The 16,070-nt window shown below is 43.4% G+C and overlaps 1 protein-coding gene across 2 annotated transcripts in view; it reads right to left on the bottom strand.

Moving 5' to 3' along the window:
- Positions 1-10,646: 10,646 nt before the first annotated feature.
- The window catches only part of UBA2 (ubiquitin like modifier activating enzyme 2), a 41,302-nt gene continuing 35,878 nt past the window's right edge, over positions 10,647-16,070 (bottom strand). For both annotated transcript variants that reach the window (XM_009232405.4, XM_024236964.3), the window contains 2 exons: positions 13,516-13,652; positions 10,647-11,495 (listed from right to left, as the gene is read on the bottom strand). In XM_009232405.4, coding sequence (XP_009230680.3) covers positions 11,314-11,495; positions 13,516-13,652 — 319 coding nt within the window. In that variant the 3' untranslated portion in view covers positions 10,647-11,313. The remainder of the gene's footprint in view (positions 11,496-13,515; positions 13,653-16,070) is intronic.

Here is a 16,070-nt window from a genome sequence, read left to right as displayed (position 1 = left end):
GTTATCAAAAATGCAGACAATAATCCAATCACAACCGTGTCGTATAATCCCAACATCATTTAGGTAATCTACAGCGGTCCCCAACCTTTTTGGCACCAGGGACTGGTTTTGTGGAAGACAGTTTTTCCACAGACAGGGATAGGGAGGGTGGGAATGGCTTCAGGATGATTCAAGGGCATTATATTTATTGTGCACTTTATTTCTATTATTATTACATTGTAATATGTAATGAAATAATTATACAACTCACCATACCATAGAAACAGTGGGAGCCCTGTGCTTGTTTTTCCTGCAACTAGACGGTCCCATCTGGGGGTGATGGGAGACAGTGACAGATCATCAGGCATTAGATTCTCATAAAGAGCACACAGCCTAGGTCCTTTGCATGCACAGTTCACAATAGGCTTCGTGCTCCTGTGAGAATCGAGGTGGGACTCAGGTGGTAATGCTCCCTTGCCTCAGCTCACCTCCTGCTGTGTGGCCCAGTTCCTAACAGGCCGTGATATACTGGTCTGTGGCCCAGGGGTTGGGGACCCCTGATCTATTCTGTCCTAGGATCTCCAGCCTTCTGAAAAGACACTCAAAGGGAGCTCTCTGCATTTAAAGGCAGCTGTTGGGCTGAGTGTGATGTAATCCCAGTGCTTTGAGAGGCCAGTATGGGAGGATTGCTTAAGGCCAAGAGTTCAAGACCAGTCTGGGAAACATAGTGAGATTCCATCCCTACAAAACACTAAAAATTAGCTGCTAACGGTGGCACATGCCTGTAGTCCCAGGTATTTTGGGAATCTAAGGTGATGCTTGAGCCCAGGAGGTCAAGGCTACAGGGAGCAGTGATGGCACCACTGCACTTCAGCCTAGATGACAGAACAAGATTCATCTCTACAATAAAAAATAAAAAATTAAACTGGTGCGGTGATGGGCACTTGTAGTTCAGCTATTCGGGAGACAGAGGCGGGAGGATTACTTGAGCCCAGGGGTCTGAGGTTACAGTGAGCTATAACTGTGCCACCATACTCCGGCCTGGGTGACAGAGCAGGACCCTGTCTCTACAAAAACAATAAAGTCAAATATTTAATAACTGTTCTGGCTGGGCACAGTGGCTCACTCCTGTAATCCCAGAACATTGGGAGGCTGAGACAGGCGGATCACTTGAGCTCAGGAGTTTGAGACCAGCCTGGCCAACATAGCGAAACCCTGTCTCTATTAAAATAAAAATTAAAAAATTAGCCGGGTGTAGTGGTGCACGCCTGTAATCCCAGCTACTTGGGAGGCTGAGGCACAAGAATCGCTTGAACCCAGGAGGCAGAGGTTGCAGTGAGCCAAGATGACACCACTGCATTCCAGCCTGGGTGACAGAGCAATACCCTGCCTCCAGAATAATAATAATAATAATATAATAATAATAATAATAATAATAATAAGAAGAAGAAGAAGAAGAAGAAGAAGAAGAAGAAGAAGAAGAAGGAAGAAGAAGAAGAAGAAGGAAGAAGAAGAAGGAAGAAGAAGAAGGAAGAAGGAAGAAGAAGGAAGGAGGAAGAAGAAGGAAGGAGGAAGAAGAAGGAAGGAGGAAGAAGAAGAAGGAAGGAGGAAGAAGAAGAAGGAAGAAGGAAGAAGAAGGAAGAAGAAGAAGAAAGAAGAAGAAGAAGAAAGAAGAAGAAGAAGAAAGAAAGAAGAAGAAAGAAGAAGAAGAAGAAAGAAGGAAGAAGAAGAAAGAAGGAAGAAGAAGAAAGAAGGAAGAAGAAGGAAGAGGAAGAAGAAGAAGGAAGAGGAAGAAGGAAGAAGAGGAAGAAGAGGAAGAAGAAGAAAGAAGAAGAAAGAAGAAGAAAGAAGAAGAAAGAAAGAAGAAGAAAGAAGAAGAAAGAAGAAGAAAGAAAGAAGAAGAAGAAACTGTTCTTTCCTCACCTGCCCATTTAGAGCTTTCAAGATTTAAACTATATTCACATCCAGGGTCAGCTAAAACCTATTACTTGCTCTACTAGTAATAAATGACAACCACAAAACCTAGAAACAACCTAAAATGTTTGATATTTACCATTAGAATAGTTTAAGTACATCCTTGAAGTGGGAAATACATTAAGCAGTTATATTCAAAAGATTTAATGAATGGCTTGGGAATCAGACTATTGCGATGTTAGGTGGATTCGAAGCAGTCTGCAGAATTGTGGGGTCTCATCTCTACATTACCCAAATGTCCCCCTGACCCCATCTTCTGTCTCCTCACTCCAGGGGTATTGAGTGATCTCAACAGACTGGCTCCTTCTGTCTGAGATGCACAGTCCAGGAGAAGGAAGGGGATGGGGCTCTCTCAAGAGATTTAAAGCACTGTCCATGGACTCAATGTCCAGCCCCCACTGATGCCCCCTCTGTCCTCCCCTGTTGCAGGAATGTTCTTTGTGTTCACCTCTCTCTGGGCATTTTCCTCCTGAGTCCAGTGGTATGCTGGTAAATGTCTAACAACCAGCTCTCTGGGGAGGAATTTGTATAAATCAGGAGCCCTGATGTGTAGCATTTGCCAATTACCATAGTGTAAATACTCCCAGCATGGCCAATTTCAAGCTATAAATATGGGGCCACTGAACTGAGCTGGAAAGAAATGGGTATAACCAGTTCTTACAAGCTGGGATAAGCTGGCTCCACACACCACTGCCTGAGTCCCACTGTTCCAAAGGAGGGGTTTCATTACACTGTGGCTTCTAGTTTATCATCCTCTCAAGTTAACTGGTCTTCCCTTTGTTTAAGCAAAGACACACTTGGAGGCTGGAACAGGACATGTTCAATCTAGTCTTGCACCATGTCCTGAACCACCATCATCATCATCTTCCCAGAACCCAGGAGCTAACCCTACCCAGACTCTGTCCACGCCATGGTGATTTTTTGTTTGTTTGTTTTTTGTTTTGAGACGGAGTTTCACTCTTGTTGCCTAGGCTGGAGTGCAATGGCGTGATATCGGCTCACCGCAACCACTGCAACCTCCACCTCCCAGCCAGGTTCAAGCCATTCTCCTACCTCAGCCTCCCAAGTAGCTGGAATTACAGACATCCACCGCCATGCCTGGCTAACTTTTGTGTGTGTGTGTGTGTGTGTGTGTGTATGTGTGTGTGTATATGTATATACGTGTATATATATGTATGTGTATATATGTATGTATGTGTATATATATATTATGTATGTGTGTGTGTGTGTGTGTGTGTATATATATATATATTTTTTTTTTTTTAGTAGAGACAGGGTTTCACCATGTTGGCCAGGCTGGTCTCGAACTCCTGACCTCAGGTGATCCACCCGCCTCGGCCTCCCAGAGTGCTGGGATTACAGGTGTGAGCCACCATGCCCGGCCTACAATGGTGATTTTTTAAGGAGCCCCCCCCCCCAATGCCCCTCCTTGTAATCTAGCTTCCATCAGACCTCCTTAATTGTCTGTACTGTATGGACCCCAGGTATTGACAGAATTCAAGGGTTTTCTCATGGAGTCCTAGGCCACTTGTCAATCAGCTGTGACTGGATAACGGGTTTTGAGGGAAGGGGAATGGCAGCCAAATTCCACATGAAGTTTCTGGGACCCATACTTCTTTCTCCTTAGCCTATGACAGTTTTTACCCTTGTCGAATTTCCAGCACCAGTCTCTCTCCTGAAGCACACACACCTTTCCAGCTCAGCTCCTGGGGGCCACTCCTCCCACACACAGCACCAGGCTCAAGATGCACGTTCTGTCCTATCCACTGGGAGGGCTTTTTCCATCCCCTCTTCTCTGAGCACCCACCCTGTGTGCTGCCAGGCTGAGAGGCAGCTTCCAGGAGCTCTAAGAGTCATAGAAACCAACCTCATACTCAAAAATGTAATACCAGGCTGGGCACCCAAGGGAATTTTTCCATCCCCTCTTGTCTGAGGCCCCACTCTTTCTGCCAGATTGAGTCTAACTTCAATCTCTCCTGGTCCTGTTATCCCCTTTAGGCCTCTCTGAGGATGCAAGAAGATTCAAAGCATTGATCATTGAAGCCCTGGATAGATTGGGGAACCAATCTAAGAATTAAGGCTAAGACATGATACTTGCAGCTTGCTTCCTTCCTGTTTCCGTGGGGGTTTTTGTTTTTTGTTGTTGCTGTTTGGTGTGTGTGTGTGTCTGTAACATGATCCCACTCTGTCATCCAGGCTGGAGTGCAGTAATGCGATCATGGCTCAGCTCACTGCAGCTTCGAACTCCTGGTCTCCAGTGATCCTCCCACCTCAGCCTCCAGGTTAGCTAGGACTACAGGCGCATGCCACCATGCCAAACTAATTTTTTTTGTATTTTTTTTTTTTTCGTAGAGTGAGGTTTCACCATGTTGCCCAAATTCCTGGACTCAAGCAATCCTCCTGCCTTGACCTCCCCAAGTGCTGGGATTACAGGTGCAAAGCACTGCATCTGGCAAAGGCCCTCTTTTCTTGTCTTGAAGCCTTACCATGCATGCAGGAATGGGAATTTCTGCCCAAACTTTGTACCGTGGTAAAAACCCCCAGCCAATCTACAGCTCAATGGTGAGGACCTATTTGGGGATGCCCAGATTAATGGAGCTTTTGGTATTATTATTTTTTGAGACAGGGTCTCACTCTCTTGGCCAGGCTGCAGTGCTGTGATCACACCTCAGCCTCAACTTCCTGGCTTAAGTGATCCTCCCACCTGAGCCTCTCAAGTAGCTGGGACCACACACACATGCCACCATGCCTGGCTAATTTTTTACTTTTTGTAGTGATAGGGTCTCACTATGTTGCCCAGGCTGGTCTTGAACTCCTGGGCTCAGATGACCCTCCTGCCTCAGCCTCCCAAGGTGCTAGGATTACAGGCATGAGCCACCATGCCCAACCTGGCATTATGCTTTTCAGTATGAGGTTGGTGTTTATGACTTCCAAACCTCCTGGAAGCTGCTGCTGTAACCAACTGGGACATCTGCCTCTCAGTGTGGCAGCACAAAAGGTGTGGGTACTCAGATCTCCAACTTACCACCTACTGCTGTCAAAATGACATGAGGAGTTGGGTTTTCACGCACACCAGTCTTTAGTTCATTGTGCTTTCAAAGGTTTCTACCCAGGCTGGCAACAGCGGTAACATTTTCCACCGAGTGCAACACTGCACAGGGCAGGGATGTAATTTGTGTTGACAGAATGGCTGAATGACATCGTCTGCACAGTGCCTAAATTTCCTAAGATTGGTTGATCTGAGAACCAAAGTAAACCATTGAAAGACTCTGAAGTGCAAAGCCTGAGGACCTTCTCAGACGCTATACGTTCTGGTAAAGCTTTTGCTCAGAATCTTCCCCGATCTGTGAGTCATCACTTGTTGCTAGACTTAAAATTTTTAAAACTGGCATGAGTCAGAGACATTTAGCAAAACTTCCTAAAATGTTACTTTACCAGGAGATAATTGTCTTCAAAACATAGCCAAACTACACAGTGGCGTTGTAGCCCTGTAGCTCAACTGTTGATTTTTAATTTTTTTAGTTTGAGTTCTGAAATTTCTCAAATAAGCTTTTGGATGCAATGTGTTTTGAATTGGATGCAGGAAAAAGAAAATGTTCCTTCTGTGAGCAGAATGCAAATAATGTGCTCCCAGTGTGAAATAAAAATACTTCTCTAAATATATCCTCCCTCAAAATGGTCAAACAGACCTCAGGAATACTGCTTTAAAATGCAAAGAAACAGGAGGTCCTCCCTACCTCTACATGTCACAATGACTAGAAACAACTGCTGACATTTTTTCTTATCTGATCTTTTTGGGTTTTCTTTACTTTTCACATTTTGTTTATTCATGTATTTATTTTTTTGAGACAGTCTCACTCTGTCACCCAGGCTGGAGCGCAATGACACCATCTCAGCTGACTGCAACCTCTGCCTCCTGGGTTCAAGCAACTCACATGTCTCAGCCTCCCAAGTAGCTGGGATTACAGGTGTGCACCACCACACCCAGCTAATTTTTCTATTTTTTTAGTAGAGATGAGGTTTCACCATGTTGGCCAGACGGGTCTCGAACTCCTGGCCTCAAGCGATCTATCTGCCTTGGCCTCCCAAAGTGCTGGGATTACAGGCATGGGCCACCTCACCTGGCCCACATTTTTGTTTTTTGTGTATTACAAAAGGCTGGTAAGTGGCTTACATTTGCCCATGTTCCTTGGGTGTAGGCCAAGTCCACGTCAGACATGTATGCCACTGATGGACAATTTTCAGGAACATCTATCATCAACTAAATGCTGTCTGGCAGCCTCTGAGTGGGCCATTTATCTGGTGGGAACCACCTGGCTTAGTTCTCTGGAGGCTCAAATGAAAGAGAATCCTTCCTAAGTCACAGCCTAGCAACAAGAAGGATGGGTAAAGCTGACTTCAACAGTGTTGAGCCTGGAATCCCACTAGCACTTTCTCTTTCCACCTTATATGTTTAATAACCTTTATTGTCTTTCTGACTTTAATCATAGGACATACTCAATATAAAACTTGGAAAAGTCAAATAGGCACAAAAGGAAAATAGACTGCCTGTGTATGTACATATGCATTTGTGTGTGTGTGCATATATATATATATTCACTTCTATTATGAAAGTTTTCAAAGCTGAATGGTACAATGAAACACACACAATACCTAGGTTCAATAAATGTTAATTTTGCTGTTTTCCTCCCCATATAGTCTGAGACAGGTGCAGCGGCTCACAACTGTAATCCCAGCACTTTGGGGGAGGCCAAGGAGGGAAGATCGCTTGAGCCCAGGACTTTGAGACCAGCCTGGGCAACAGAGCAAAACCCCCTCTACAAAAAATTGAAAAAATTAGCCAGGCGTGGTGGCGTAACACCTGCAGTCCCAGCTACGTGGGAGGCTGAGGGAGGAGGATCGCTTGAGCCCAGGAGTTTGAGGCTGCACTGAGCTATGATTATACCACTCTACTCCAGCCTCGACACCAGAGCGATTCCGTCTCAAATAAAAAAGGTGCTGGTATTGAAGCTTTGCCCATGATACACTAAAAAGAAGAACATAATTACAATCACATTATCGTACTGAAGAAAACAATTCTATATTACCTATATTCGTTCCATTTTCAAATTTCCAATTGTTACAAGAATTGTTATAGTCATTTATTTTGTTGAACTAGGATGCAAAAAAATTATTCATACATTGTGTATTGGGTTGTCTCTTAAACGTCTTTTAACCCAGAATGCCTACTCCTTCCTTTTTTGAAATGACACTTACTGAAGAGCCCTGGCAGTTAATATCACACATATTCTGCTCACCTGATTTGTTTCTGAATGTTAACTTGTTCCTCTACCCTCTCCATTTCCTGTCAGCTGGAGGTCTAGATGCTTGGTTAGATTCCAGTCAATAATTTCTTGGTGAGATACTGCTGTGTTCTTGGTATCATCTTAGGAAGCACAGAAACATCAGGCCGTCCCATAAGTGACACTAGGTTTGATCACTTGATTATGGTGGCAGCAGTCAGATCTGTCCATTGTGAAGATTTGTGTTTTCCAAATTAGTTAGGCGTGGTGGCTCACACCTGTAGTCCCAGCTACTCGGGGGGGCTGAGGTGGGAAGATCACTTGAGTCTGAGAAGTCGAGGCTGCAGTGAGCTGTGATCACGTCACTGCACTCCAGCCTGGGGGACAGAGCGAGACCCCGTCTCTAAAATAAATAAAGATTGATGTTTTCCTTTTGCAAGTGACCTGTGCAGCAACATTTGAGTGTTGTGCTAAAATTCTGTTCCTCAGCAGCCTTTTACCTGAAAGGTTTTGGCATCCAGTGATCTTTGCCTCGTCAGTTATCTCATTAATGGGTTAAAATGTTGGAACCTCTCATGGCACATGCTGAGTAGCCACTAGTCTTTAGGACAATGGATTCTCTAGGTAAACTTGTCACCACACTGTTCCCAGTGAGGCTGGAAGACAGTTTGTCAACACCATATTTCAGGCTGGAGGTGAAAAGAAGCTGTTGAAGAAACTCCCTTTGCAAGCCCTACTCCCAGCTCCCAGCTGGTGAGACAATTTACATGGAAAAACCATGAATACAACACAAGATCTGAAGTGTCTCCACCCTCTAGGGACTTGGGGAAAGCTTGGATATGCTTTGGTTCACTGTCTAGTTGTACAGGATCCCTGCAACTAGTAGTCAGACCTGCCTTCCTAACAAACCTGCTGAAAAAGGTAGTAATAGTTAATGCAAAGATGAAAAACACTGGTCTGCCAAATTAGAAACAACTCCGCAGACCTAACTGGCACTTATCATCATGCGCTATACATTCAAATAGGAAAGAACAAAAGAACATACACAAAATATCAGAAACACATTGTTAACTGTGTCTACAAAGCAGGGTGAGGACAGGGCACGCGGCTCAGGGCCTGTAATCCCAGTACTTGGCAAGGCTGAGGTGGGAGGATCGCTTGAGGCCAGGAGTTGGAGACAAGCCTGGGCAACATGAGACACTGTCTCCACAAAAGAAGTTTTAAAAATTAGCTGGGCATGGTGGTGAGCTCCTGTAGTTCCAGGGACTTAGAAGGCTGGGGAGGGAGAATTGCTTGAAGCCAGGAGGTCAAGGCTGCAGTGACGTATGACGGCACCACTGCAAAAATAAAGGCAGGCAGGATGATGTGTAAAGAATGGACAGAATTTCAAAATCAAATTTCTGGAGAGCTTTTCAGAATAAAAAGTTTGAAGAGTGAGATGGCATCCTAAGATATTTCATTTTATATTACATATTTCTGTTAAGTTTCCAATTATTTTCTGGAGGAAAATTAAACACCTTCTAAAAACCTAAAGGCAGATGAAGCTCACAGGTGAAAGTCACTCCACTCTGGGGCTCCAGAAGGCTGAGTCTTAGTCAACCTGACTTTTTTTTCTTTTCAGAGACAGGGTCTCATTCTGTCACCCAATCTGAAGTACAGGGGTACAATCTTTGCTCACTGAAAACCCCGCTTCCCAGGCTCAAGCGATCCTCCTCCATCAGCCTTCCAAATAGCTGGGGCTATAGGCAAGTGCCACCACGCTCAGCTACTTTTTGTATTTTTTGTAGAAATGGGGTTTTGCCATGTTGCCCAGGCTGGTCTCGAACTCCTGGGCTCAAACGATCCTCCTGCCTCAGCCTCTCAAAGTGCTAGGCTTATGGGTGTGAGCCACCACACCCAGTCTTCAACATGGTTTTTCTGAAAGCTCTGATTACATGCTGAATTTACAAATGGTGGAAAACAAGGAGTAATGGTTAATAAGCTGAATGGTACAGTACAAATTACACAAAGTAGAACAATACATGAATTAGAAATTTAAAATTTAGTTGAAATATAAAAGAAATTATTGCCAGAAACACAAAGGGCACATGAATACAATAGGGGAAACAGCTTAATAGGTTTCTGTTCTCTGAAAACTCAAGGCCCATCTCTGAGTGATAAGAGTACCCTAAGAGGCAAAGCCCTCTGAGGTCCGGCACCAGGAAGACAGTGCTACTCCACCTACTGGCGGTCTGGCACTACCTGTAGGCTGGAGTTGGGCTGGGGATGGTACATTCAAAATGGACTTTGGTAAACTAGGGGACAACCCAGACAAACACTGCAGAAAGGAGGAAGGACTCCCTCTCCAGCATCTCAAATCCAAGGCTCCAAGTTACTAGGCTTGGGCAAAGTCACACACTTTCTCAACAACGGCCAACTGCTGACAATCCAAATTTTAAAAACACTGCCATTAGGCCAGGCGCGGTGGCTCACACCTGTAATCCCAGCACTTTGGGAGGCTGAGGCGGGCGGATCACGAGGTCAGGAGTTCGAGACCAGCCTGGCCAACATAGTGAAACCCCATCTCTACTAAAAATACAAAAAATTAGCTGAGCGTGGTGGTGGGCGCCTGTAATCCCAGCTACGGGGGAGGCTGAGACAGGAGAATCGCTTGAACCCGGGAGGCGGAGGTTGCAGTGAGCCAGGATCGTGCCACTGCACTCCAGGCCAGATGACAGTGTGAGGCTTCATCTCAAAAACGAACAAAAAACCCACTGCCATTAAAAGCTTTCTTTTATTTATTTTTTAGAGACAGGGTCTTGCTATGTTACCCATGCTGGACTTGAACTTCTGGGCTCCAGCCATCCTCCTGCCTCAGCCTCCTGAGTAGCTGAAACACAGATGTGCACCACCACCACACGCAGGAAGAGCTTTATTTTACAAAGTACTCTTCCTACATGTGAAGTCTCCAAGAAAAAAGAAAAGAAAGTACTCGTCTTTGGCAAACAGTGGAGATCTTCTGAACCTTTTTTGAGATGGAGCTTCACTCATCGCCCTGGCTGGAGTGCAATAGCACAATCTTGGCTCACTGCAACCTCTGCCTCCCGCGTTCAAGCAATTCTCCTGCCTTAGCCTCCTGAGTAGCTGGAATTACAGGTGCCTGCCACGAGGCCCGGCTAATATATATATATATATATATATATATATATATTTTTTTTTTTTTTTTTTTTTAGTAAAGATGGGGTTTCACCATGTTGGCCAGGTTAGTCTTGAACTACTGACCTCAGGTGATCCACCTGCCTCAGCCTTCCGAAGTGCTGGGATTACAGGCATGAGCCACCGTGCCCGGCCGAGTTCTTTTTTTAATGGAAAGAATTTGGCATTCCTGCAGTAGATATAAGGCAGCAGAAACAGAAACTGTGCAGGCATGTGTAACAAGAATGCAGATGCCATTTATTTGGTCCATAAGTATAGTCGTTATTTGAGTTTTACAAAACATCGAATATAAATAACCTGAAACTGTAACAATACACAAAAATTGGCTTCTTACACAGACATACCAGGCAGTATAAACTGAAAACTTGAGTAAATTAACATTGTTTTACATTAATATACATAGTGCCATTTAACATTTAAAAACAAGTTTCAATGCATAGCACTTGATACTTTGAATCTGTTTCAATCAGTTAAGAGTATGAAAATGGTTAGATCTAGGCTAAAAATAATTCTTCTTCTAGCCAAAAATAAAGGCATAATATTTATAACCAGGTATCAACTTTACTAAACCACAATATTTTGAAACTATTAATGATACCTAAGGGTATTTACATTAAAAAGGCAACATGCATTGTGTTGTTTTATCTCATGACTGGTTATGCACACACTTTGTTCAAAGGGTTTTTAAAACTATATTCCTACTTTCAATACAGCATACTGCAATGTGTCTAACAGTTCTAGCAAAATGAATGCTTTCAAAGGGAGCAGAATCATTTTCAAGTCACTGGTGTCAATTTTTTCCCTTTGGAACAAAGGACATAACAATCTGGTTCCGCCCAGATAAACTAAATAGTAAGAAGGTTCTGTTTAGAGGCATTTCTGTTCAATCTAATGCTATGACATCATCAAGCTCTTCCTTCTGTTCTATACGTGACCTCTTTGCACTGAGATTCTCTTTCTCATCTAATTTTCTCTTGCGGCTTCTCTCTTCTTCACTGACGTCGGCATTATTTGAAGAATCTTCTTCATCTGAATCAACTATGAGAACGTCATCTTGCTCTTGAGCTTATTTCAGAAAAAAGGAAAAAAGAAAATGGGTAAAAGCGTGGGAGTTACCTGTGCTCACCAGTATTTTCTATAATTGAAAGCTGACTCTTCTAATATACACCAAACTTAAGAATGGCTGCATTTTCACTTTACACATTACGTATTTCCATACTGTTTTAAATGTTTTATATGATAAGAACCTATTTATTTTCTAATCAAAACAAAAAATTGTGACAAGCATTATGTAACTCAAAGGACTCATTACACATCCTTGATTCTACCTCTACATTCTCCAACAGAAAAGCAGAGGGTACATATTCTAATAATGGTGGTAGTGGTAACAATAACAACAATACAGCACTTACAATGTGCCAGGAACTGTTCTGAGCACTGTGCATATGACAACTCATTTAATCATCACAACCCTATAAAGAAGATCACATGATTATCTGCTTTCCAGGAAAGGAAACTCAGTGAATGACTTCCCAAGCTTACATGGTAGCAGGGGATGAAGCCAGGAACCATCCCCAATGCAGAACTGATACTAAAGGTGGTTTTATCTCCTCGTCCAACAAAATCAAAGGCAGAATACCTATCTTACTCATGGCTGTAAACTTGGAAACCTACCCACAGTAGAGAATCAATAAATGTACATTTCAAATTGTGATTCTGGAAAATCTACCAAATAGTGTCTTCCTCAAAGGAGGATGATGGACCTTTCTAATTTCAGTAAGGGGAAAAAAACAGGTTATAAACCAATGACCCAGGCCATAATATGAATGTTCGTCTCCAAAATTCTCAAGAGAACATTAGAGCCAAGAGTAAGCATATTCCAAAGAATGCTACAGACATAGGGTCAAAGAAATGAAAACAAAGAAGTAAAATTTTGGTAACCTTTAGTTTCCTAATTAAAGGAAGAAAGGGAGAGGAGTAAATATTCAAATCAGAATACAGTAAAGAATCAGTTATTTGGAAAAATACCAAGCACTAGCACTGAAAATCCAGGGGAAAGGACTATACCCAAGTCATATTGGTGACAAGGAAACTCTAACATGCCTAAATTCCATACTTAACAAGCACCTGTTCACTCAAAATAGTTAGATGCATGGATTTATTGCTCCTTAAGCAGACAAAACCCCAACCTGCTACTACATAGGCTGACTTTGTGCACTAGTAAACTATTATTTCAAACTGTAAAAAACAATTAACAAAAAATAACAAAGTGTTCCTATTTTCTGTAAGAAATTTCCATAAGAATTTCCCTCAGTCTTAAATGACTTTTTGTTTGTTTTGAGCTGGAAGTTTCGCTCTGTCACCCAGGCTGGATGGAGTGCAGTGGCGCGATCCCAGCTCACTGCAACCTCCGCCTCCTGCCTCAGCCTCCCGAGTAGCTGGGACTACAGACGTATGCTGCCACGCCCGGCTAATTTTTTGTATTGTTAGTACAGATGGGGTTTCACTGTGTTGCCCAGGTTAGTGTCGAACTCCTGAGCTCAGGCGATCTGCCCGCCTCGGCCTCCCAAAGCGTTGGGATTACAGGTGTGAGCCACCATGCCTGGTCTTAAATGACTTTTTTTTTTTTTTGAGACATGGTCTTGCTGTTTGCTGTTGCCCAGGCTGCAGTGCAGTGGTGCGATCATGACTCACTGCAGTGTTGAACTCCTGGGTTCAAGTGAACCACTTCAGCCTCCTGAGTAGCTGAGACTACAGGTACACGCTACCATGCCTGGTTAATTTTTTTTTTTGTAGAGATGGGGGTCTCTCATTGTGTTGCCCAGGCTGTTCTCCAACTCCTGGCCTCAAGTAATACTCCCATCTTGGCCTCTCAAAGTGCTGGGATTACACGTGTAAGCCACCACACCCAGCCTTAAATGTCTTCATGGTTCATAAATTCAAAGCTCCATTACAACAATCAATACCAAACCAATACACACCTCTAGTCGTTTTATGGATTTATGGTCAATGTTCCTAATAATCAGTTTGTTTTTACTCCTGCTTGGTGAGTATTTAACAACCTGCTGGCTGGGGCCATACTCACCTGTAGAGGTGGAGGGCTGAGCTCCATCATCACTGCCATTGGTTATGCTTTTGGCAGCATCTTCAGCTTGTTTGGGCCCCACTTTTTCCGGGGCATCACCAACAACTTCAAATTCAACATCCTTTCCTAGGTCTTCACTGTAGGAGAATCACACAGGTCACTGCTATGACTATTTACAAAGCAAAGGAGCACCAGAGAAATCCTGTTGTTCCTCAAAGCATACACCATGTACACACCAAATATGTGGATTCTAATTTTTTTTTTTTAATTTTTATTTAAAAAAAAAATTAGAGATAGGGTCTCGTAATGTTGCCCAGGCTGGTCTTGAAATCCTGGGCTCAAGCCATCCTCCCACCTTGGTCTCCTAAAGTGCTGGGATAACAGGAGCGAGCCAACCATACCCACCTTGGATTCTAATTTTCAAAACGCTAAACTTAACAATAAAAAAGACGGTACACAACAAATTTCTGTGATAATCAAAAACTCTACATGCACTTTCAAATCAGGGCAAGGTTTTGGTTTTTTGTTTCTTTAAAACAGTAAATAACTTTTATTGCTAAAGCATAAAACTGGGTCCAAAACTTGGTGGCCTAAAGCAACTCTTAGACATTATTTCTTCAGCTACTATGCCAAAAAAAGGTTACTACATCCTCCATTTACAATGTGATCTTTTTCTTTTTTTCTATTTTTTTTGTTTGTTTGTTTTTTTGAGACGGAGTCTCACTCTGTTACCCAGGCTAAAGTGCAGTAGCGTGATCTCGGTTCACTGCAACCTCTGCCTCCCAGGTTCAAGCTATTCTTCTGCCTCAGCCTCCCAAGCAGCTGGGACTACAGGCGTGCCACCACGCCCAGCTAACTTTTTTTGTATTTTTAGTAGAGACAGGGTTTCACCATATTGGCTAGGCTGGTCTTGAAATCCTGAGCCTGTGATCCGCCCGCCTCAGCCTCCCAAAGTGCTGGGATTACAGGTGTGAGCTGCCGCGCCCAGCCTACAATGTGATCTTAACTATAGTAATGTGGTGTCTTATGTGCAGAACTACATGATTTCTGGGTCCCCCCATCTTTACAAGCTACACCATGCTTCTGTATATGAACTCCCAAAAACATGTAAGTCAAACAAAAGACACACATGTTTTAAGGGGTGGGGTTCTGTTCCCAGAGAGCTAAAAAATATGATTAAAAACCCTAATTATGCCTTCTTTTAGATACCATGTGTTATTTCCACTTTATTGTACATGTCCTTCCACTGTCTTTTCTTTCACAAGTGAAAAGAAGCATGCCACTTACATCTGACTAGTGTCCAACTGAAGCAGGACCACTTTGACTCCATTATGTAACTCTGAAATACACTACTTACTAATAACTCACATTCAGTCCTTCCTGTCATTTATTTTTTATTTTTTTTATTTTTCTGACACGGAGTCTCCCTCTGTCGCCCAGGCTGGAGTGCAATGGCGCAATCTCGGCTCACTGCAAACTCGGCTCCCCGGTTCAAACAATTCTCCCGCCTCAGCCTCCTGAGTAGCTGGGATTGCAGGCACGTGCCACCACACCCAGCTAATTTTTGTATTTTTAGTAGAGACGGGGTTTCACCATGTTGGTCAGGCTGGTCTTGAACTCCTGACCTCATGATCCACCCGCCTCAGCCTCCCAAAGTGCTGGGATCACAGACATGAGCCATCGCACCTGGCCTCCTTCCTGTCATTTTATGCTTTTTATAAACAAAGTCTGAAATGTAGTTCTCTCCAAATAACCACACCAACACTATGCATGTTTGTATACTCATGAAAATATTGACAAAATAACTGGACGCAGGTGGCAGCACCACTAAACCCTTTATGTTTGTTAGATGCTACCCAAAAATCTCAAGTCAGGCACAGTTCCACCATGTCAATGAGCATGAGCAAAAATGCACCCTGGTCAACACATGAATATATCAGAGTAGGGGGCCATGTCTACTGTGCTATAGACTCAGGAATCTGTACAGACAATTCTTTTTTTTTTTTGAGATGGAGTTTTGCTCTTGTCACCCAGCCTGGAGTGCAATGGCGCAATCTTGGCTCACTGCAACCTCTGCCTCCTAAGTTTCTGGGATTACAGGCGTGCGCCACCACCAGCCTTTGGCCAGGCTGGTCTCAAACTCCTGACCTCAGGTGATCCACCCGCCTCGACCTCCCAAAATGCTGGGATTACAGGTGTGAGCCACCACGCCCAGCCAGTACAGACAATTCCCAATATTCTTTTGTTATTGCCACAAAATCACAAACGAAATGATTTGTTTTATGGGAGAAATATTTTTTTCTAGAGAACCTTGAAAAATAATTAATAGTTTCATTCCAGTTCAATTACTACAATGAATTTGCCTGTTTAAACTATTCAAACACCTGGACTCTAGGTCCTTCTGATCAGCCACCACTGATGACAGTTACTCTCAAATATTTCTTGCTTATTTCTTTTATTTCTGGGTTTCTTTTTTTTTTTTAAGTTGGAGTCTCACTCTGTCGCCCAGGTTGGAATGCAATGGCGCGATCCCGGCTCACTGCAACCTCCACCTC

Source organism: Pongo abelii, chromosome 20 (genome assembly GCF_028885655.2).
Source record: "Pongo abelii isolate AG06213 chromosome 20, NHGRI_mPonAbe1-v2.0_pri, whole genome shotgun sequence".
Classification (NCBI taxonomy): Eukaryota; Metazoa; Chordata; class Mammalia; order Primates; family Hominidae; genus Pongo; species Pongo abelii.
The sequence above is the reverse complement of the archived record's forward strand: the minus strand, read 5'-3'. Positions and strand labels throughout refer to the sequence as shown.